The following is a 24,613-nucleotide window of genomic DNA, read 5'->3' as shown; positions in this document are numbered from 1 at the left end:
CTCATAAGTCAGTCATCATCATTTGCAAGAAGATCCTCCCTGTCTCTAAAGATACGCTCTCTTCTAATAGCACCGTTTGCAATGTCTTCAAGCAGAGCCAAAGCAGCCATTGCGTTCAACAGTATGTTTTTGACTACTTAGTGCGTGCTTTTATATCCACCCAGGTAACCGCAGACACGTGTGTGTTAGTTGTTCATCAAAATTAATTGTTCACATGTCTCTGATGTGCAATCATTCAGTCTAATGACTAATTGTTTTCACATGTATTTATTTAACAGTTCCCTGCATCCCCTGTAAGTGTCGCTAATGGACCAACAGCGGCAGAAACGTGCGTACGCCAGCCATGGAGTTAGTGTTAGGCACCGCACATTACCACTGTCATTTCACTCTTGATACATCTGAGCTTTGCCGTGAAAAAGAGTATACACCTTGTTTATGTGCGTAAGCACACTTTGTACATCAGGCCCCTGGTGTCTTCCTGTCATGTTGATTGTTTGCCCCTCCCTGAATGTTTCCAGCTGTTCCTGTTACCTTGTGTGTTCAGTGTCAGCGTCTTTTCATTGTCAGTTAGTCTCTGTAGTCATCTTGTTCCTGTTGCCTCCTGAACCCGTCCATGGCATTATGCCAAGTTAAGTGTGCCATAGATTTCCTTTGTTTGGCGCAGTGACAATTTTGTGCCAAAAAAGTGCGCTGAAAGCTCACCAGCTCCAACCTGGTCTATCCTCGGCGCAAAGCAGAGCGCACGATCCGCAACTGTAATTTGGTGACAGGTGCACATGTGCGCACATGTCATCAAAGCCTCAAAGGCAGGTTTCCAGAGTGTCAGGCACATTTTAATGCAGTGAACAGTCACAGTAATTGCTATTTAATATAACCGTCTGAACCAGCATATACATTTATATCTATATCAACTGTCCCGTCACATCTGATGTCAGATGAAAGCCGTTGTCATAATGGAAAGTTAACCTCACGACAGCTGGAAGTTTGATGCACATTTTACGATTAAACAATAAACAGCCTAAACATCGGATACTGAGTATATCGCTGGTTCTCTCATTTCATTTAATTCAAAGAAAAGAGGGAGAGAAAAGACGAAGAAAAAAAGAAACAAAATAAATATGTGTCACTCAGGATTTACCCGTGAATTCCCATATTTCTCTGATTTAGTCTTTATTTTTAACGTGATCTAAAAAGATGGAGTACATTATTGTCAGGAGGATGAAGTGGAGACACTGGGAGAGTATACAGTATATCACCAAAGGTTCTGCTATTTGGTGCAAACCAAAACCAGGTACAAACTAGGAGTGCAGGTGGATCAAAAGTATTCTGAATGGATAAGCCAGCTGTGTAACTGTCTCTTCATTTTGTACTCCTATTGATGACAAAGGAACAGATTACATCTGTCCCGGGAGCTGACCCACACGGTGACGCGCTTCGTTTCCTCCGATGTGCCCCGCTGTCCGTTTTCCTGCTGCAGGGACAGCGGCTCTGACCGTCTCCACTACCAGCACTGTTTCCGCAGTGCTAGAGATCACTCAAACCAATCAGACGCTGCGCCTCGGCCGCATGGCATTTAAAGACGAGGAGAGGCGCTCATTTAATTGGTGAAAACAGCCCTCGGCTGTGTTAATACCACTCACGGCTTTTCTCCGCCCTCTGGCGGAGGGAGGCGTGGACGCGCAGCTCTGCACTTCTCTGCGCTCCTCTGGGCATTGACTGCGCCTCTCTTGGCACTGCAGGAAACTTGCAAAGTGCGGCGGTCACGCCCTGTGCGCATGGCGAAGGCCTGCGCCTGCGCCTGCGCCTGCGCCTGCGCCTGCGCCTGCGCCTGCGCCTGCGCCTGCGCCTGCGCCTGCGCCTGCGCCTGATCTACAAAATTAGAGCCCATTGAGTTAATTTGCTCAGACTGACTTGAAATTTCAAAATGTTGTCCAAACACTAGTTTTAAACACACAGGATACATTTTATTGATTTGGATACCTAATTGTGTGTTCAATTCTATTTCATCACATTCTTGGTGTTCGGTCAGAATTGACCGACCATAGAAATGAATGAGGAGAGTGTAAAAAAACTGAGCTAAGATACCTCTCCATTTCTCAGACTGACACCACACACAAAAATACACACACACACACACACACACACACACACACACACACACACACACACACACACACACACACACACACACACACACACACACACACACACACACACACACACACACTTTAACAGTGCTGTTGGGCTTATATCAGGTCGTGCACCTGGAGTCCATCAGGACAGGTGAGAGGTGTCTGCATTTTATCTTCAACACCCTTGTGTGTCTGCAGAAAACTTGATGACTTTTACTGAAACAACAAAATGAAGTCTTGTGGGTCACAGACATGAAATCAAAGTGGTAAAGTGACTGATGAGAAGCAGCCTCTTCAAGAATGAGAAGCACGCAGAGGTTGAACAGATGGAAGTTTGGGTTTATGACAGAGTGATACGACTATGTGGGGGGTCTTGTCACGCTTGTGTGATTATCTCCTGCTCCACTTATTCTGGACAGAAAGAACGTCTTAGTAGAGCTTTTTGGCACAAACTTAATGACTGCTTACGCCCAGAGATCAAACACAAGCAGGAACAGGGTCAGCTGCTATCAGCTTTGTTGGTTTGTACAGTCTCACAGCTACCAGACACTTTGATTCATTGGATTAACATCACACGGCTCAGAGTTTTATAGGACAAAGGGGCAAAATGTAAGGCTGATGTGGACCTGATCCAGAGGATTTTAAAAAAACTGGTCTGGATACTCAAGCAGTTTTCACCAAGGAGGAATTTTAACCCTTCAATACAGAACATAGTTTCCACCAGGACTTTTTGGGAATAACTCAAACATGAATCTGATGAATGTCAGCATCATGCAGGAAACTTCTGTTTCAGGTCTGATCTGGTGAGCAGTGCACAGAATAAAGTCTGAAGTGTGTTTGGACCAGACAGACCAGGAACTTATAGGTCCTGCTTAAACATTCCCAAGAACTTTGTTTTTCCTGTGACCCATTGTTTCTCTGCATTTCCACCATGGGCTGTGAAGCTGTTATAAACCAGGCCAATGATGTATAGAGAGAAGAAAAAATAACCATTGCAAAACACCACCAGATCAGTAGGGGCTATTTAGACAACAACAAGGCCAGTCAGCAAAAATGACACCACAAAAGGAAAAAGACAGTCAGGCTGTTTAGTCTGTAGACTCTCTATAATGATAGATGATGTGACAGCTTCCCAAAACAGAAGCCAGCATGTTGAGAGCTCCCCTGGTGACTGGCTGCAGTAATGTCTTTATGCTGTTTTTCCATCAACTTACACCACAACTTTTTATACATAACTTAAATGTCTCACTTTATTGACAATCAAAGTTTTGTTCTTTGAAGGTATATTGTTTTTTTCATCAGAGCAGTATTTACTGATGAGGTTTTCTTACCTCACCTGAACTCAGCTGAGGCCTCCTGTGTCACTCATCAAAGCTGTGATGGTAGAGTAATTGACTCTCCATAGGCGATCCTCTGAGAGTAACTTGGTCTTTATCCCCCCCCACCCACTCCCCCACCCTGAATTATTACAGTTACAGTCGAGTAACAAAGTGCCATTCAGACACTAGTCTCCACCCAGAGAAGAGAAACACTTGGGTTACACCTGGGCCTCCGTCTTTTCCTAGAACAGACTGTTAGCATAGCTTGCATGCCCTTCCTCCAGAAAAACATCCTCCCACTCTGTCTATAGGACTCTGTAGGTTTTTTTAGAAGGTTCTCACAGTTCATTTCCACTCTGTGCTGTTTTATCAGCTCTCCCTGTCGCTGAACACGTCGTATAAACGTCTCTGCAGCAGCCATGGAGCTCATGACAGATTGAGTCGGCTGTTTTTTTAATTGATGTGTGCCTCATTCACACGGCTCGCCTTGCATGAACTGCTCCTGCTTGGTTTTCCCCTGGCAGAAGCTGTGGTGTCTTGTGTGTTTGGGAATCACTGGAGTCTGGGTTTGAAGCGAGATAAGCTGACACTGAAAGGTGGAGAGAAAACACTTCAGGTCACTGGTTTGTCAGAGGGAATCTCCAGATTCACAACATGCGGGGCAGAAGCTTCACACCAAATGGTCTGTTGAGTTCACTCTGTGAAGACAAAAAACCCTGGATTCACTTTAAAAGGAAACTTATTTTAATGCCCTTCAGTCTCTGAAACAATCAGCTGTTCAGTGATGACAATGAAGCCACAAACAAACTTTATCTCTCGTAAAACTTCCTGATTCTTGGGTTGTCTGGGTTAAAGTCTTGGGGGACTACACTGATTGACATTTATAACATGCACATTTATAACATAACTTGAGAAAACAAACAAATTAAAATCTAAACAATCCAAATGTGCCCCTAAAGAGGAATCTGCATGTTTAATTCTTGTACTGCACACCAAGACACTTTACACTAGTTTTTTAATATGACACTTCTTATCATCTTTGCAAGACTTTTAGCTGCAGGGATGAACTCTAATAACTCTGCATGACTGGCAATTATCTCATTTAAAAAATGGGTGACTGTGATAAAACACTCTGAAAAATGATGCTGTGTGGCAGGAAAACTTGTTTTATCAACTGGAAGGAGGCTGGACAGGAGGAAAGCCCACCAACATCCCAACTTAAACTCCAAATCCACCAAGGAGTTCAGTTCAGTTCAGTTCAGTTCAATTCAGTTTGTCCCAGTACTGCACACATTTTGTGGTGTTTCCTTTGACAAATCCCAGATCAGGTCCCCAAATTACCAACCTGTACTGTCCCACTTTTTGGTTCCCTTCTGTTGGGGTGCCAGACATACTGATCCTCCCATATCTCTGACAGAGGTATGGGAGGTTGGGCCTTTAGTTATCAGGCTCCTCTTTTTTTGGAATAACCTACCAATTGAGGTCTTGAGGCAGACACGGTCTCAACCTTTAAGAGTAGACATAAAACTTTCCTTTTTGATAAAGCTTACGCCGAGCTCACATTGGCTCCGAAATAGTTGCAGTCCAGATACCGTGCGGCAAGAGTAGAAGCTCACGTGGGTTCACGTTCTTGTCTGGACTTGCGCAAGAGCTTTATTCCTCTAATGTTTATTATTTTTAATAATGTAACTTTTTTCTTTTCAAATTATCCTTATAATAGTATGAGATGTGTCATATGAAATGGGATGACTTTTCACTTCAAGGATGAGTCTCTCGTCGTCCCTTGTTGTCAAAATGCGACCTCGTGTCACCGGGTGTGATGTAATGTTTACATTTACTACTAGCACGACTGTGCTGTCAAAGAAGAGTCAAGTTACATTTGTTTGTACACTGATTTTATTTTAAAAAACAACAGATCTTCATGCCACCCAACAATTCACTTCTTCCGGCGTTCGGAAAAGATAGACTTCTTGCAGATTCTTTCCATTGTGCCGTACGTCTCCCGCAACCGGACTCGCACCTCGCGGGGCTAATGTGAGCCTACAGCAGTGATTTTAATGATATGGATTACATGCGGAAGCCGCACCACACCCGCACTGGATTCAGTGTGAGCCTGGGGTTACAGTTAGAGCTGGATCAGGTCTGAACCAGCTCTTACTCATGCTGCTATAGGTTTAGACTGCCGTGGGGAAACTGACACACAGGGCACCTGTTTTCTTCTCTATCTGTCAGCTTCTAGTCTTAATGTCCTGTTATAGTTACTGACCATACACCTCTCTGGGAGGCTCTGAGTTTGTTTGTAGGTTCCTCTGGATCGGTGATGTGGACCGTCTGCTGCTGTGCTCCTGTCAGACTCCAGCTGCTACGGCTTTGTATTTTTGCCACAACTCCAATCCTATGTCTCTGTGAGTGAGTGAGTGTGTGTGTGTGTGTGTGTGTGTGTGTGTGTGTGTGTGTGTGTGTGTGTGTGTGGGATAAGTGTGTGTTTGCAGTGACCTCTCCTCCAGCGGCTGAGCTACGGCTGCATGAAGAGGTGAAAGTTGACTCTGGTGAACTCTTGATGGATAGTCTCCAGCAAAACGTCATCATCTGCTCCTCTCTCCATCCCTCCATCTCTCTGCACTTCTCCTGCCGCTCCCTGTATGGCCAGCGGAGGCTGCAGCTCAGGGCTGAAGCTGAAGCTGTAGTTTGTACGGTAAATCAGGCCATCCAGTCGGATTAGAGACAGCGGGACGGTGATGATGCGCCGCATGGAGCGCCAGCTGTCAGTGAAGAGGGAGATGTCGGGAACAACGCAGAGCAGGGATTTAGGAGACCTGAGAGGAGAGACAATGTGGTTTCAGGGGGAGAGAAACATTTTTAATCCAGAAAATTTTCATCAGAATACAAAGTCTAAGCTCCACTTGCTAAAAATGAAATAAAAATTAAAAAATAGCTGGACAGAAGGAGTGGGTCTACAAACATCAAAGAGACAAAGCCTCAGAGAAGAAGGTGGTGATGGTCACTGGGGATTATCTGCAGTTTGTTGGTTTTGTCTCAGACAGGATAAAATCTGCGCAGCAACACAGAGAGGTCTGAAAACAAACACTGAGAGCACATAATCAGACGATTAAGTGACAGACTAAACATCATCCTGTGCTTCCTGCAGCTCAATCTGTGAACCGTCTTTTGATTTCATTCTCGCCTCGGCTCCGATGGCATGGCCGGGTCGGGTTTCTAACCAGCTACAGCTTCTCGTACAAATGGCACATTGTGGCTGACGGCGTTACATAAATACAACTTTCCTCTAAGTGGCTGATGGGGGGAATATATGCAGGAGCCAAAGGGGCTGACATACGCTGTCTCAGCACTTCAGGTGTGGGCTCTGAGGTGAGTTCTGACGTCAGTGAGGCTGTTTGGATTTGGTTAGTCTTTTGAGATCCTGTGGAAGAAACGCCTGGATGTGGACTTTCTGCTGACCTTTTCTCTGATTTAAAGACTTCTGCATGAGAGAGGTGAGAGAGGAGCGCTCATTGTGGTGTCTGGATATGACACAGACCTCTTCCTGTCACTCAGGTCCAGTTCTTTAAGAGATTAAAACTCATAAGAGAGCATTAAAGTCTCTTCAATTTAAGTTTGACTGCAAGTAAACTTATCCGGAAACACACTTCTTTCCTAAATCATATCAAGTCCAGAACTCATCATATTTGTGTTTCCTAGAAGGAAACGCTTCAAACCAATGTCCCGTTACAACGAACTACAAACTCAACAGTTTGAAACAGGCTTCAAAAATTGATCTACCAAAGGACCGAACCCGAGGGATTGCTGCTTCCTTCAGCATGTATCAGTGTTTGCGTTTTGTTGTTTAGGAAAGACAAGTCTGTGAGGACTCTTCAGCTGGTTTAGCTCGGGTTATGACTAGGACCAGAAGGAGCTAGCACATCTCTCCAGTGTTAGTGTCTCTACACTGGTTACCTATAAAATCTGGAATAGAGGTTAAAATTCTTCCTCTACTTGCAAAAGCTCTTAATGGCATCGGGCCATACTATCTAAAAGAGCTCATTGTTCTGTATTATCCGTCTAGGTCAGTGCGTTCTCATCATGCAGGCTTGCTCTTTGTTCCCAGGCTCTCAAAAAGTAGTATGGGAGATGGATCTCCTTTAACAAACAAAACAAAACAAAACAAAACAACAACAACAACAACAACAACAACAACAACAACAACAACAACAACAACAACAACACAATAGCTCATTAGCCTTTAGTTCTGGCTGTATCACCCTCCTGTTTTTCTTCCTTCTGCTCTTCTGTCCTTTTTCTGTGATAGCTAGGCTCCAGTGCCCACCATCACTACAAAATTATTCACAGAAATCCTTTTCGGCAGAGAAAAACACAGATCTCTCTTTCCTCTCCTTAACTTTGTACATCAGTCCAGACCTGGACGACCCAATCTTGAAGCTAAGAAGTAGCATTTTAAAATAACCAGTTACCAGCAATATTGGTGCTGATAATCTCATTTTAAAGTGTGGATTAGTCAAACATATATCTAAAAGGTAGACTTTTCAAAGATCATTTTCAAACTCCTCACAGCCTCTTTTAATTTTACCCACACTTTGTATTGCTTAGCTAAGCTAAGCTCAGCTAGTGAGCACTCAAACTGTGAGAGGATTTACTTTAAGGATGTGCTAAGTGAGACAGAGAGGCGTGTGCGTGAACGTGTCTGTCTGTGTTTGTATCTGTGTGTGTTTATTAACTGAGTATAAATAAACAGGAAGTACAGCGGAAATTATTTCATAAAACATGTCATGTATCATGAAGTTTTTTGTTTTTGTTCTCTTTTTAAAATGAAACCATCTGACAGCTCATCGTGACTCTGAAACAGTCATTTTTCACCTGCAGTTTTTTTTACTGACATTCCTCCACAAACAGTAAAGTGGGTGTGTTTCAAATTCTAGGTCAGCTGAATAATAATTAAAGCTGCCTGCTCTCTTAATGCTCAGTGTGGAGGTGCTGCTTCGTGTGCCATAAAAATGTTCATATTTAGGTCAACTTTAATGTGCAGCGAGCGCTACAGACCTGAACCGTCTCACCTGAACTCCACTCACACTTTAATTTGGCCTGTGTGCCACTGGCCTCTGCACCCAGGGCCTCTGAGGTGAAACAGAAACCCCCCTGAACAAATGTCTGGAAACAGTCATAAATATAAAAACACTAACTGTTAAGAGTTAAAAAGTATAACTTTGGTTTCAAACTGCAAACAAACTTTTATCAGGTTCTCCTGCCACGATGTGACCAACATTTCTCATGTCTACGAGTCTAAGAGCCGACTCCCCTGACCCTCCACCAGCAAATAAAGGCCCCAGACAGCAGAGCAGCGGGCCAATAAAAGTATAAATACAACTGTTGTTTGTCTGTCTGCAGGTAATACTGGAGCACAGGCCTGTGAATAGACCTGTGTTTATGTCTCTGCCCTCCTCTTTGCTTTCTAGGTCACATGTTTAAGGAGAAAATGTGCTGACAAAAAACAAAAACAAACATACATAGTCCATCAGACTGATTTGATCTAATGTGACTTCTGTTCCTGATCTGCTTCAGGGCTCTTTCTGTTTCGATCTCTTCAAGTTCATCTTTTATGTCCTGAACAGGTTTAATTGCTGGTTCACCTGTTACCAAACTCTGCATCATGGCTATCACTGAAAACAACTCCTCAGTTTTTGTTAATTTGACACAAAGAGAGTTCAGGGAGCTGAACAGGGGCCTATAGCACAAAGCACGATTAACTTACTGTGGTAACTCACATCTATCCGTGGTTGACTTATCCCAACAGCAGCAATAAGGATAATCTATACCACGATGTGAGTTATCAACACGGTAGCTCAACCCAGGTTTGTCTTATCAAGATCTGTGAATCAGAATCAGAATCAGAATACTTTATTGATCCCATAGAAATTGAACATTGAAATGAGATTAACCTAGGAGCTTGCCAGCTACCCAGCGCCCCTTTGCAATAGATAAGAAATAACAACATTGGGAGAGGAGAGGGGAAAAAGGTTAATTCCAGACTATTCCCCAAAGGGGGCATAGTTTGAGATCAAGAAAAAAAAAACACCTCTTCATGTAAGCACATAACATCAGACAGACAAAGTCGAAGACTAGCTCAAGTGTTACTGCTCCGCCATATGGAGGGGGGGTACGCAGCCTTCTCAGGCGCTCACACATCGCCCTCTGCAGTTGAACAGTGACAAAGCCAAAGAAGACGTTGGGCTGGCGGAAGCGCTGGCGCACCTGCCCTGCGCCGGCCTTTGCCGCGCGGACAGGATGTGACCGGCGCACTTTGCAAAGGTTCCTGCAGTGCCAAGAGAGGCACACTCAAGGCGCAGAGAGGTGCAGAGAGGTGCAGAGAGGTGCAGAGGAGCACAGAGGAGCGTGTGCGGAAAGTGTGCTGGAAAGACCTGGTAGCGGAGACGGTCAGAGCTGCTGTCCCTGCAGCAGGAAAACGGACAGCGGAGCACATCGGAGGACACGAAGCGCGTCACCGTGTGGGCCAGCTCCCGGGACAGATTTAATTTGTTCCTTTGTCATTAATAGGAGAACAAAATGAAGAGACAGTTACACAGCTGGCTTATCCATTCAGAATACTTTTGATCCACCTGCACTCCTGGTTTGTCATCGCCAGATAGCAGAACCTTTGGTGATATACTGTATACCCTCCCGGTGTCTCCGCCTCATCCTCCTTACAATAATGTACTCCCATCTTTTTAGATCACGTTAAAAATAAAGACTAAAACAGAGAAATATGGGAAAATCACAGGTAAATCCTGAGTGACATACATTTATTTTGTCTCTTTTTTCTTCATCTTTTCTCTCCCTCTTTTCTTTGAATTAAATGAAATGAGAGAAGCCAGATATATACTCAGTATCAGATGTTAAGGCTGTTTATTGTTTAATTGTAAGATGTGCATCAAACTTCCAGCTGCCGTCAGGTTAACTTTCCATTATGACAAACAGCTTTAATCTGACATCAGATGCAATGGGACATTTAATATAGATATAAATGTATATACTGGTTCAGACGGATACATTACATAGCGATTGCTGTGATTGTTTATTGCATTAAAATGTGCCTGAATCTCTGGAAACCTGCCTCTGAGGCTTTGTTGATGTGAGCGCACGTGCGCCTGTCACCAAATTACAGCTGCAGAGGGTGCGCTCCGCTTTGCGCTGACAAAAGACCAGGTTGGAGCTGGCGAGCTTTCAGCGCACTTTCTGCATTGTTTCTGGCAAGAAATTGTCACCGAGCCAACAAGAAACTGCCAACACCTCCCCCTGGCGCGCTGTCACACCCATCTCTGCGCACACTGTCTACCAAATTGTCAAAGTGGCTGCACACGGCGGTGCGCAGCATGAAATTAACACTGCGTGGGGTGCGCGTGGCTTGGGCCCCCTGTGCTGCGCCACAAAATTAGAGCCTGTTGAGCCCAAGGTTGTAAGTGCCATGTGAGTTCATGTGTGTGTATGTAGAAGCCTATGGACTTCATCCCTCAACACTGTCTGCCATCTGATGGTGTCCGTGGAGATGACCTCGAAGAGTTCTGAACCAGAGTCAAGTTCACAGGAGAAAGGTGGGGAATGGGAGGGGGAGAGTGTCTTTCTGCATACCAAAAGCGCTTATCAGTCCACCAAGGCCAATGCGGAGGGGCCAAGAGAGAGATAAAAAATTGTTCTGGATCAGGCAGACTGTAAAATTTTCCATCTGCTTTAGAGTTTTCTGGTCACCTCTGTGGCAATCCCAATGACCCAATTTGGTTGCCCATAACAGCCGAGCCAGCTGACAACTTCTCCAAGATGTTATCCATCTTATCCAGCCTGCAATTAAGTTCGCATGTCACTTAAGTCTGGTGTTGACAGCCCTGCCCAATCCCTCAAAGAAGGGCTGCTTGTGGATAGCAAAAATAGCAGCCTGCAGCCTCTGAAATTTGCAATACATCAGAAAACCGCTAGCTCCAAACAGCAGAAAGCCTGCTGTTGTAAATCCAAATATGTAGATGTCTTCAACATCCTCGACGGAAAGGATCAACAGGCATACGGTCCTCCAAGCACTCCAGGAGTCGATCCTATACCTGGATGCAAACGTTCCGCCGGGGCAGACGGGCCCCCCTTTGCCCAGTTTCCTTGTTAAAAAAATTTGATGAATCAATCATATTTGTGTTAGAAGACCAGCTGATCAAATCCATGATTTTAGGTTTTGGATAGGATACAAAGAGAGGTTCTGATAGTTTAGACAGAGACAGACCAAGAGCAAGCAGGGCACATAAGGAGGAGGGAGCCAGAAGAAAGTGTCCGCCTTCATTGAAAGCTGAGAATAATGCCGCGGCCACATCAAACGCCAACTTGCAAATTTAACTGCGGGTCCCGCCTATAACGCGCCGCTAAAACGCCTGAGTCTGAACGCTGGACTATTTTGACAAGCTGAGGGGTTAACGCGTGTCACTGTGCATGCGGAGTAAAAAGCTTGCTCATTTAAAGACCAAAAGCCCAAAAAAACATCTAAAAAACAATGAGCAGTGGCTTCAAAAGCATGACAGGAGAGTGTGTGAAAGCCTTGGAGATCAAAATCAAGACCTGCTGCCTCTTCCTGGTAGTCCACCTCCACTGGCCCTCCTGGCTGTTCCCTGTGACCTCATCCTCGAACCCCTGACCCCCCGACCCATGTTCCCGGAGGTCTCCCTGGGGATAATGAAGGGGTCGTGGAAAGAGGGGACCGCAGAGAACTTCCATCTTTTCCCTGGCTGCCCTGCTCCTCCCTTCTCTCGATCTAGTTCTCAACTTTCACGACATAACTCTACTAAAGAAAACACAGTCGGACTCAGTGATGACCCGAGCAGGCAAATCCATCCGGAAACGAATATTTACAGTCCCCTCAGCGACTTTTACCCAAGCCTGTTCCTTTTTTTCTGGTCTCTGTAGAGTACACACGCCGTATCTTATAACACTGGATAATGACACACCGCACAGAATATTTTCTCCTCCATCTTCCGGCGGGGTTGGAGTCAGAGCAGGTGGCGGTTCCCCCCCAACTTCATCAAATCAGTGACGTAGTGGGCGAATGTCATTGCTGATTGGCTGCCGCGGCACAGCCTCCCACAAATTCGAAAGTTCAATGTTCAAAAAGTTCAATATTTTCAACTTGAACACTCCAAACATGCCAACGCTCCAAACCAGCAAACACTCCAAACGCTCCAAATGCGCAAAAGCCCCAACGCTCCGTCTGGGGCGAATTGGTGTCTAAACACGTCTTTGCATTGACTTTGTATGCAATCCTGAAATTCGCCATCGGTGAGGCCATTCCATAAGACTGCGCACGTATGAAGGGAGGGCTTAGAGGCAGCTGACCAATGGTAAAATGGACCAGGACTTATGTAGCGCTTTTCCAGTCTCTCAGACCACTCAAAGCGCTTTACACTGCTATTCTCTCATTCACCCATACACACCACATTCACACACTGATGGTGGATTTTCCTATTGGAAACCATCAGTTTTTACCTAACACATTCATCCATCCACACACCACTGACCAACAGTGGGAGCAATCCGGGGGTTCAATGTCATGCTCAAGGACACTTCGGCATGTGACTGCAGGATCTGGAATCGAACCCCAAACCTTCCATTTGAGAGGCGACTACTCTACCACTGAGCCACAGCCACCCCAGGCCTCTCCTCATGAGCGCAACAAACACACAGAAGCAGGGTGACAGAGCACCCTATTTCCCCTGTGAGGAACAACGTCTGATCATGATTACATATGAAGAGGAAAGAGCCGAGTAACTGAAAAGGAAACACCGTGGCGGCTACCAATTGCAGGCAAAATGAGAGGCAATACATAGCAGACTGTGTAAATCCATAAAGTTACTGATCGGTGGCTCAATCTGACACTGGTCACACTCTTAAATGCTACAATTGACCTTAAAGTTGTCCCCACAATGGAATCATTTTATAATACCGACGTGGTGACGTCTGACCCAAATTTACAATTCACAAATCAACTGGACTAAAATACACTGCCCCCTTGAAAGAAAGAAATCCCTCAAACACAATGTATAAAGTGTAGGAATAACCTGATAGAATATTTTGTAGTTTCAGCTTTATATTCTTTTTATTTTTCAAGCACTTTGCATTTGTATGAAAAGGGGTTATCGTACCAGTTGTGCGCCTCTGTCTTCTGGGTTCGGAAGCAAGGACAGGTTATTGATTTAGAGAAGCTGATTTTATAGAATCGGATTCTATCTCCAATTTACCCTGCTCCAGAGCAGGGTTGCCCTTTAGAGTAAGTCACCGTGGTGATCCATCCTGCTAAGAAATGAACCAGCTCAGTGCTATCGGTAAACTAGGGTTAACCCTGAAGTTACCACACTGAGACATTAATCCTGCTTCATGCTATAGGCCCCTGGTGTCAGCAGAACTTGCTTCAAATTTTTCCTTTTCCAGCACAGACTGTCTGTGCTCCACATGGCACGGACTGTGCCTGTGCGTCACAGCATGGACCAGCTATCTGTGCCTCTTGCGGCATCGATCAGCTATCCATGTATTGCGTGCTGTGGACTGTCTGTGTCAAAAATTAATAAATACAAGTGGTCCTCGAGTTACGAACGAATTCCATTTCTACAACGCTTTGTAACCTGAATTCTGCGCAAGTCAGATTTTTACCCTACCGCCTAAATCTCTAAATAACTATCCTAATACGTGTATCATACTTCAAAACTATGGGAAAACAGTAGACAATGAGAATAGAACTTTATTTGTCATTGCAACAAGTACAACAAAATTGCAAAAAATATACATTAAAATAGACATTTCAATTATAACAGACAATCTACACTATGATGCGACCTGAGACAAAGTGGATGATGCTGATGACCGCGTAGCACTGGGTAGCTATGTATTCATACACGCATCGCGTCAAAAACTAGTACACATTGTAGGAGCTTGCGAACAGAGAGGCATAACTGTAAAACATCACTTTTTTCCTACGTATTTTTTTGGCGTTGAAACAGCGTACGTCAAGAACCACGTAATTAGAGGACCTCCTGTATATCCTTTTACACTTAATTTCAGAATTGGCCAAAATAGCATGATAGTCCAGTCAAATATTTCATTTATTAATATATTTACCATTAGGCGCACTGCAAAAGTCAATAGGTACAAGACCCTGTGCCATGGAGCACAGACCACCAGTCAGTGCTGCGGGGCTTGTCAGGACCAGCTCCTGATCTGGGGATCTTTGATTGTTTTGTTTTCTTTCTGTGCTTGTTTTTCCTTTTCTCACCCTTCTAGTTACTTCACTCCTGGCTGCTCCTCCTCACACCTGCTTGTTTGCTTCATCCCCTCCCCCTTGTGCACCACCTGTGGCTTGTTAGCTATCACCTCCCTGTGTATTTAAACCCCTGTCTCTTTGTGTCTTGTGCCTGATTGTCTTTTTCCCTAGTGAAAGTTTGTTCCTCGTGTGTCTCATTGTTTTTTGACCTCAGCCTGTTTCTGTTTTTTTTTCCCTGTGCCTAGTGTGGATACCTCTGCTTGTTTTTGGCCTGCCTGGTTTTTTGGACTGTTTCTGGCTGACCTTGTCCTTGCCGGCTCCTTGTGGATACCTCTGCCTGCTAGTTATTAATAAAGACTGGACTTGTTCCTATACTCCACTGTGTCGTGCTTTTGGGTTCTTTTTACCAGGTCCTTGACAGGGCTCAGACAACCTGTGCCTCCGAGGATCAATATTTAACTCTACAGCTGGGTCTCATATCTACTGCCTTCCCTCCTCACTCACAGTTGCCAAAGCTATAAAATTAGAGCTGATTTTTGTTGTGACGGCATTCTGTAATAATGCGTGAGGAGGGGACAGTATGTGTATGAGACCCAGCTGTGCTTTAAAATGTTTTTTAATTTAGTTGTTTAGATCTGCTTCATTTTTATCATTACTTTTATTTAATTCATAAGGCAAATTTATTGATATCACATCTTTCAGTTTTGAGAAAGGTCAACTTATTATGCTTTACGGTGATATGCAACCTTTTTTTTAACATTACTTCATATTTTAATTTATAACAAATAGGCATCAGGTCTATTTAATTAAAGACATTCAGTAGAATGATTTTCCATAATAATTGTAACGTCCTAAGGGTAGTATTGGGGATGTATGACCCGATCAGCTGTTGCAATTTATTAATGACTTGGCAGCTGAAATGGTAACACCCTCACAAAAAATCATCAGGAAATGCAAAAAGAAATGACTGATCTGGGATCAGTCTTTTCCTACAAACTAAAGATAAGGTTGATCCTTCATGATTCCTTTAACAAACTTCCTCTGCCTCACGAGCCCTCTCCTCTGAACTCACTTGAACATGGTCTCTGCTTCATGGTTTCCAAACCAGACTTTGAGATGAGGACTGAAGTTCTCTCCCTGGATCTCCAGCATGGCCATGTGTCCTCCACCGTTCAACTGAGGTAGCAACATCAACAACTTGAACAACATGAGCAACAACAACAACAAGAACTGGTATTACTACTACAACTACTTCTACTACAACTACTACTGTAGGAGCCATAAATGTGTGTGTATTTGTGATGTGTTGGTAAGTGCTGTACTGATGTGACGGGGGTGTGTACATTCTGCTGGCACTTGAGTGGTGGGTATGTCACAGTGGGTGTGTCTCGGTAGTTTGAAATAATTCCACTCACCTGTAGCCTGTTGGTTCTTTGGTTAACGAGGGAGGGTGAGTCGGGAGCGACACTTTCTGTTGACCGCTACATTATACCTCACTATTTTACAACACATTAGTTCTGCTGTTTCTGTGCTTTATTTTGTAAATCATGAAGCTTCCACCGAATCGTGTATCTTTAGAAATAAAGTCAGTAGCAGTCATTAGATGTGGATATGTGTTTGTGTGAGAGCGCGTCTCAGGTATACTCCCGTGCTTAGCCTTCCGCGGCGTGTCGGTTTATTTTGGTTAGATCGCCAGTCAGCCGCAACATTAGTCAACAGAAAATGTTATCCGGAGTGTTTAGTCACGGAAAGTGTTACGTTATCGGAGTCCTGGTTTGATCTTTGTAGTATTTCAAACAGAGGAACCGGAACGTTTGTAGTTATGTGGGTGAGCGACAGTTCATTCAGCGCTGGTCTCCTTTGATTCATTCATGCCCTGCCTTCTACTACTACGTCCATTTATCGTCAGCGCTGGAGTTAAGGTATTGCTAAACACACTTAACAGGTTCTTTTTGTGAATCAAACTATTCCCCTGGTAGGTTTTAGCGATACAGCCACGTTAGGTGGTTGTATTGTTTTTTTGTTTTTTCAGCCGTTTGTTACTTTCGTGTCATAGGCGGGTGGAGCAAATTGGCTCGGGAGTACCGCCGTGGTTCTCGTTTTAAGACAGTTTGTCTGATTCGGGACCAGCGGTATGCAGGTACATAAATACCCACCGCTTGAGGCACAGAAGACTAGGGTGAGTTGGTTAGTTTAGCTTTCTGTTAGGCAGTTTAGAGGGGAATATTTAATCTGCCTGCTAAATGAGTGTTTTGTGAAGCCTGTTTAGTTGATGCATCTTATTCATAAAGGGCAATTGACTGTTGATGTAAATACATTTTGCATGAGTTTTTGATAATTTATGAATGAAGATGGAGCCAGGTGGGTCAAATCCCTGTTCTGATGTGGGTCAAAAGGGTGAAGACAGAAGAAAAAGAAAACTTACTGCCAAAGCATTGGCGAATAAAATTGAAAGTCTTCAAAAAGAGCGACAGGTAAAAGTAAGTCAAATTAAAGGTGTTGCGAAGGAAATTAAAGGTCTAATGCAAAATAAAGATAATGCTCCGAGCATTCAGTCTCGGCTCGAAAGTGTGCATATGCTGTTTGATGATGCAGGTAAGCTCCATTATTCTGTTATTCCTTTGCTCCCTGAGGAAGAACAAGAAAAGCAAAATACGTGGTTTACCAGTGTGCATAGACACCATGATACATTTGTGGATGAGGTGAAGAAATGGCTTTCTGATGCTAAGGGGAGTGGTTCCCAAATAATAACCCCAGAAAATACACATAGTTCTACACTCCCACAGCCACTTCTGCCTGCTGTTGAGCAGCATAATGCTCAAAAGGATGACGCATTGTGTATTTCGAACCATGTTGAGGATGATGTTAAGCCAAGTGACAGTGTCTCCAATGTTGCAAGCAGAGTATCAAATAAAAGAAGCTCAGTAGGAAGGTCCACTGTTTCATCCACTTTATCTGCGCGCATTAAAGCGGAGGCAGATATGGCTGCACTTATGGCTCGCCAAAGGTTGTTAAAAGAGAAGCATGTTTTGGAAGAGCAAGAGGAGCAGCTCAGGAAATGAAAGGAGAAGCTTGATTTGGAGATGGAAATAGCTGCATCAGCAGCTAAGTTAAATGTGTTGAAAGCCTCCAACAGCTCACGAGTCTCCAGTGCTCTGCGTAGTAGAGTGGATGGAATGAACTCATACCTGGAAAGAGCAAAGGATAAGGTTCAAGCACTGAATGTTGATGCCAAGACCTTTCTGCCTGTGGCTGCAGGACAGAAATCTCTAGACTCTGTGGATGGCCAGCTTGGACAGCATTTGCTGGATGTAAGACCTAAGGTAAGAAATGTGGAACTACAACCTCAGGCCACATTGTCATACCATCCACTTGAACTAAGGTCAAAGATGGCACAAAATGGTACACAGAGTGTTAATACTGGACCTGGTCATTTTGCACTGAGGGACTTATGAACAGGTTGAATATCACAGGTAGAAAAACAGACATCCTCCTTAGAACAATGGGTCAAGAGAAAGTAGTTGGCAGTCACATTGTGGCCGACCTGGAGGTAGCTGGACTTGATACCGACTCTTACATTGAGCTACCTGAGATGTTCACACAGAGATGCATGCCTGTCCATCAAGCAACATCCCCAGACAAGAGGATCTTCTGAGACGGTCGCACCTTGAACATTTAAAGATAACAGAGATTGACTCAGGTGTAGACTTGCTTATTGGAACCAATGTTCCCAGGGCCCTTGAGCCATGGGAGGTTGTTCACAGTGTAAATGGCGGTCCGTATGCTGTGAAAACAGTGTTAGGTTGGACTGTGAATGGTCCTCTTAGAGGAGACTTCTTCTCTGCTAAATGTAAAGAGTATGATGTTACTGTTAACAGGATTTCTGTTGCAAAGCTCGATGAACTCTGGGAGCAGCAGACAAAGGCTGACTTCCCTGAATGTGTTCAGGATGAACAACTTGGGTTGTCTCGAGAGGATCAACACTTCATGAAGTCTGTTTCAGAGTCAGCTAGGTTGGTTGATGGCCATTATAGCATTGGCTTGCCCTTAAAGCAATGTGACCTGAAAATGCCAAATAACAGGAAGGTGGCCGAGCAGCGAGCGCTGAGTCTCAAAAGGAGGTTCAGCAAGGACAGTGCTTTTCATGCCGATTATATCAGCTTTATGGATGACATCATCTCTAAGGGTTACGCTGAGAGAGTACCAGATGAGGATATGGGTCGTTGTGATGGAAAAGTGTGGTACATACCCCACCATGGTGTGTACCATCCTCGGAAGAAGAAGATGAGGGTTGTTTTTGATTGTGCTGCTACATTCCAAGGAACATCGTTGAACACCCAGCTTCTTCAAGGCCCTGATCTTACTAGCTCCTTGGTTGGTGTCATTGGCAGGTTTCGAAAGGAGCCTGTTGTGCTTGTGGCTGACATCGCAGCTATGTTCCATCAGGTTAGGGTACCAAGCTCAGATGCAGACCTGCTAAGGTTTCTTTGGTGGCCTAATGGAGACCACAGTCAGGACCTTGTGGACCATAGGATGGTAGCACATCTCTTTGGAGCCACATCTTCTCCAAGTTGTGCAAGCTTCGCTTTGAGAAAATGTGCAGAAGATAACCGAGGTCAGTTTAGTTGTAGGGTTATAAACGCCATCTTGCATAACTTTTATGTGGACGACTGCCTCATATCTGTTGGTTCGGAAGAGGAGGCAGTATTGCTTTATCAAGAACTCTGTGCTATCTGCGTTAAGGGAGGCTTCCAGCTAACCAAATGGGTTAGCAATAGGCGCAGTGTGCTTGCTGCCGTTCCTCGAGAGGAAAGATCAGTGGAAGTTAAGGATCTTGACTTGGACAGTGACATCTTGCCCATGGAAAGAGTGTTGGGGGTGCAATGGTGCGTCCAGGAAGATGTCTTTAAGTTTAAGATCTTACTCAGGGACAGGCCTCTGACAAAGAGAGGTATTTTGTCAGTCATTAGCTCTATCTATGACCCTTTGGGTTTTCTGGCACCTGTTGTACTATCTGCGAAAAGAATCCTTCAGAGTTTGTGCAGGAGTCAGCTTGGTTGGGATGATCCCTTGCCAGTCATGGTGGCCCAAGAATGGATGGTCTGGCTCAAGGAACTCCATCAGCTTGAGAACTTCAAGGTTGACAGGTGCTTGAAGCCTTTTGACTTTGGAGAAGTCTCTTCTGCCCAGCTACACCACTTTGCAGACGCGAGTGAGGATGGGTATGGAACCGAAACCTACCTGTTACAGCAAAACATCGATGGTCAAGTCCACTGTGCATTTGTGATGGGAAAGGCACGCATTGCTCCATTGAAAGCTATCACCATCCCCCGTCTGGAATTAACAGCAGCAGTGGTTGCAAGCAGGATGGATAAGCTGTGGAGGAGAGAGTTGCAGTTGCCCCTGAAAAGTTTTGTTTTTTGGTCTGATAGTACCTCTGTATTGAAGTACATCAGAAATGAGACGGTGAGGTTCAAAACCTTTGTGGCAAATCGGGTGTCAGAGATACGCACACTGTCTAGTCCATCACAATGGAGATAAGTGAATACATCGAGTAATCCTGCAGACCTGGCATCCAGAGGGACTAAAGTGGGAGCCTTCTTGAAGGCTGACACTTGGGTGTCAGGCCCTAAGTTTCTTGTTGAGCCTGAAATGGATTGGCCAGTATACCCTGATGATTCTGGGAAGCTCTCTCCAGAGGATCCTGAGGTCAAGACAGTTGTTTCTGTGAATGCGATCCAAGCTGATGAGCAAACAGGCTTGGTTATGCGCTTCATCTGTCACTTTTCCTCTTGGGTTAAGTTGAAGAGGATGGTTGGTTGGCTCCTCAGATTTAGGGCTTTGCTTTTGGCTCTTTGTCAAAGGAGAAAGCAGTTGAGAGCAACTTTCATTCAGTCTGGCTTGGGTGAAAGGCAACTGAAAGAAAGGCTAGAAAAGGAGATGCAGATGGTCAAGGCTCAGGCTGCAAAAGGTCCTTTTTCAGTTGAGGAGTTTCACAATGCAGAGACTGCAATTGTTCGGTTTTGCCAGGAAAGGAGGTTCTCAGAAGAGATGTCCATTCTGCAGAAAGGGGAAAGTGTGAAAAGAACCAGTCATCTCTACAAGCTCAATCCCATACTTGAAAGGGGCATTTTGAGAGTTGGGGGTAGGCTAAGTAGAGCAGCTATGCCCGAAGCAAAACATCCTGCTATATTAGCCAAGGACCTTCATGTTTCGGATCTGGTTCTCCGTCACATACATCAAGACACAGGGCATGGTGGACGTAACCACATGCTTTCTAAGCTGCGCCATAAGTACTGGATCCCGGGTGCCAGTACTGCTATAAGGAAGACCCTATCAAAGTGTGTTGTGTGTCGAAGATTGCATGCTACACCAGGATGTCAACGGATGGCAGATCTTCCTCATGATAGAGTATCTCCCGATGAACCTCCATTTACTCGATCTGGAGTAGATTATTTTGGATCTTTTGAGGTCAGAAGAGGAAGGGGCACCGTTAAGAGGTATGGGGTTATCTTTACATGCTTGGCAGTAAGAGCGGTGCATCTTGAAGTTGCGTCGTCACTCGATACAGATTCCTTTGTCAACGCCCTTAGGCGCTTTGTGGCAAGGCGAGGTCAGGTGTTGGAGCTGCGTTCAGACAATGGCACAAACTTTGTTGGAGCCGAGCGAGAGCTCAGGGAGGCAGTAGGAAAGTGGAATCACACCCAGATCAGCGACATGCTCCTACAGAAGGGAATTAAGTGGGTTTTCAATCCCCCTTTTGGGTCACATCACGGCGGAGTGTGGGAACGATTGATAAGGTCCGTGCGGAAGGTGTTGAACTCCACTTTGAGGGTGCAGAATCTCGACGAGGAAGGTCTTCATACCGTCCTTTGTGAAGCTGAGGCTATTGTCAATAGCCGCCCCATAACAAAGGCCTCCACTGATCCTAATGACTTAGAAGCGTTGACTCCTAACCACATTCTCCTTCTGAAGTCTAAACCATCATTGCCACCAGGAGTGTTCCAAAGAGAGGATGTATATGCCCGTCGTCGCTGGAGACAAGTGCAGTACATGGCGGACCTGTTCTGGAAGCGATGGGTCAAAAGCCGCGTTTCCACCAAGCAGTCCGGGTCGGTTCGTCTCGGTACGGTGCGCTTTTAGCGGCGTTTACACAGACTCATCCCGGGACGGATCCCTAAAAACCGAGACGAGCCGTCCCACTTTTTTGGGACCCTTTCGTATGGGTGCCAGACTGAACCGATCCGCTCTCGGGAGGTGGAACAACACACTGCAGACTGTTGATTGGTCAAAAGAATCGTCACTCACCCTGACAGCGGCTGTATTTCTCCTGGCGGCTCACAGACTTCTCTGAAACGAAGCTTGATTGCACTTTGTAACAGAGAGTTACATGAAAATCACAGAGAGGACGAAATGCTGCATGTCTTCCATCCGTGCTCTTTGTTTACTGTGTCGCGTTTTCTTCTTTGTTGGATTTAATCGCGGGGTAAGCTGCTACGGCGTCGCGCTATTGTTTACCAGCTGTGGCTTCCGGCATGCGGCTTACACGCCGCCCACCACCAGAGGGCACAGTTTGCTGTGGAAACGCACACGGGATCAGACTTAACTGTCCCAAACCGTACTGAACCGACCCGTACCGCTTGGTGGAAACGCAGCTAAAGAATACTTGCCTCAACTTCAGGAGCGGCAGAAGCGGCAGAAGTGGCAGCGCACCAGACGGAACTTTGTCCCTGGAGATCTCGTGATCATTGTGGATGAGTCTGCACCTCGTAACTCATGGCTCACTGGAAGAGTGATGCAAGCTGTTCCTGATAGGAGGGGACTGGTGCGTCAGGTTCGTATAAAGACGAAGACCAGCTGCCTGGACAGGCCCATCACTAAGGTGTGCCTTCTTCAAGAAGCAGAGGAGCCATGAAGATTTGTATTGACTCTTGAGTTTTTCTTTTCAGATGTGGACTTTCTTGTTTTTCTTGACTGGGACATTTGTAAATGGTCATTGAATGAGCTTTGAGCTAAGGTTCCAGCCATCATTACTCATTTAGGTCTAGCGTCAGACTTTGGGAGTTTTTGGGCTCAATGTAAATAATGTTTGAATGTAACCTTGCTAACTGGTGGATGTTTCAGCTTTTGTCACCTACAGGTTGGTTATTGTGTAATTAGTGCTTTAGCATAATTAGGGGCCGGAATGTAGGAGCCATAAATGTGTGTGTATTTGTGATGTGTTGGTAAGTGCTGTACTGATGTGACGGGGGTGTGTACATTCTGCTGGCACTTGAGTGGTGGGTATGTCACAGTGGATGTGCCTCGGTAGTTTGAAATAATTCCACTCACCTGTAGCCTGTTGGTTCTTTGGTTAACGATTTCTGTGTTTCTGTGCTTTATTTTGTAAATCATGAAGCTTCCACCGAATCTTGTATCTTTAGAAATAAAGTCAGTAGCAGTCATTAGGTGTGGATATGTGTTTGTGTGAGAGCGCGTCTCAGGTATACTCCCGTGCTTAGCCTTCCGCGGCGTGTCAGTTTATTTTGGTTAGATCGCCAGTCAGCCGCAACAACTACTGATACTAATACTAATACTAATGCTACTACTAGTACTGCTACTACGACAACACCAACAACAACAATAACAATGACTTAAACAATAACAGCAGCAACATCATGAGTTTCCTGTGAGGTGACAGGAATAGAGGAAATGTAGATGCTGATGGACTGTGGACCGTGTGGACTTAGTGGACTCAGTGGACTCTGTGGATTCTGTGGACTTTATGGACTCAATGGCATCTGGACTTTATTGACTCTTTGGAGTTTGTGGACTCTGTAGGCTCTTTGGGTTTTGTGGACTCTGTAGGCTCTGTGGACTTTGTGGACTCTGAATCAGCTGATGATGGAACCCTTTAGCAGGTTGATGCTCACCTCTAACCCAGTGATGACAGGGAAAGGAGTGACTGCAGTCTGGATGCAGGACAGACCCTGATTAAAGGTGTATTCCACTGCTTCCACCCCGATGATGGTCCAACAGGCTCCATCATTCAGAACCACCCTGCTTGGGTCTCTGAGACTGGACAGAGCCTGGTTGAAGAGGAGAGAAGGAGGAGAGGCTTGAGGAAAAGGAGCGTCAGAGGGTCAGTGGAGGGTGAAGACACCAAGGGGCCCTCACCTGGTACTGGATGATGCTGTCGTTGGACAGACACAGGAAGGTGTGTGGGTTGTCTCTGAACTGAAAGGCACATTTATGGAGCTGAGAGACTGGCTCGTCCACGTCCAGGATGGCGTGCTGCTTGTTGACTTTACGGATCACCTGGAGATGAAAAGGTGAACTCAGTGAAAATCTGCTGGTTGATCTCAACACACACAGCATGACACATCAAAGGGCCGAGGCTGGGAGTTACATCTACAGGTAAAGCTGCAACCTGTCTGAAGTTAGAGCACTGCCCTGCTACCAAAGCTTCACGGGCGTCCTGATCTCTCCATACTTAATCTGGACCCCCATCATTCAGAGACTTCGGTATCTAAATCTTTCCTCTCCTGCTGATTCAGCTGGACTCCTCGCTCTGTTTTGTCTTCTTACACCTCTTCAGCCCCTGGGTGAGTCTCAAAGTGATAAAGTTCTATCCTTCCTTCCTCCACTTGCATCTTAGACCCTTCCACCAGGGATGATGGGAGACATGCAAGGAAATGAAGAGGGGAGAGAGGAAGGAAGGAGATTATTTTTTAGAGCAATGGGACACCTTTTCCTCTGGAGCGTCACATAAAGCAATGTGTTTTATTGATGACTGCCTCAGCTGATCACCTCTGGATCATCTGTCAGTCAGCTCTAACAGCTACAGCTGCACGTTTGTGTGTCTGCACATGTGTGCTGTAATAACTAATCAA

At 45.2% G+C, this 24,613-nt stretch overlaps 1 protein-coding gene across 1 annotated transcript in view; it reads right to left on the bottom strand.

The window, feature by feature from the left end:
• Positions 1-4,410: 4,410 nt before the first annotated feature.
• The window catches only part of rbpjl (recombination signal binding protein for immunoglobulin kappa J region-like), a 47,886-nt gene continuing 27,683 nt past the window's right edge, over positions 4,411-24,613 (bottom strand). Inside the window, exons 10-13 of the mRNA XM_074676200.1 lie at positions 23,898-24,038; positions 23,654-23,809; positions 15,814-15,917; positions 4,411-6,267 (exon numbers count right to left, since the gene is read on the bottom strand). Coding sequence (XP_074532301.1) covers positions 5,967-6,267; positions 15,814-15,917; positions 23,654-23,809; positions 23,898-24,038 — 702 coding nt within the window. The 3' untranslated portion in view covers positions 4,411-5,966. The remainder of the gene's footprint in view (positions 6,268-15,813; positions 15,918-23,653; positions 23,810-23,897; positions 24,039-24,613) is intronic.

This window comes from Halichoeres trimaculatus, unplaced genomic scaffold (genome assembly GCF_033239565.1).
Source record: "Halichoeres trimaculatus isolate MK-OKI-2021-1 unplaced genomic scaffold, fHalTri1.1 fHalTri1_scaffold_1, whole genome shotgun sequence".
In the NCBI taxonomy this organism is placed as follows: domain Eukaryota; kingdom Metazoa; phylum Chordata; class Actinopteri; order Labriformes; family Labridae; genus Halichoeres; species Halichoeres trimaculatus.
The sequence above is the reverse complement of the archived record's forward strand: the minus strand, read 5'-3'. Positions and strand labels throughout refer to the sequence as shown.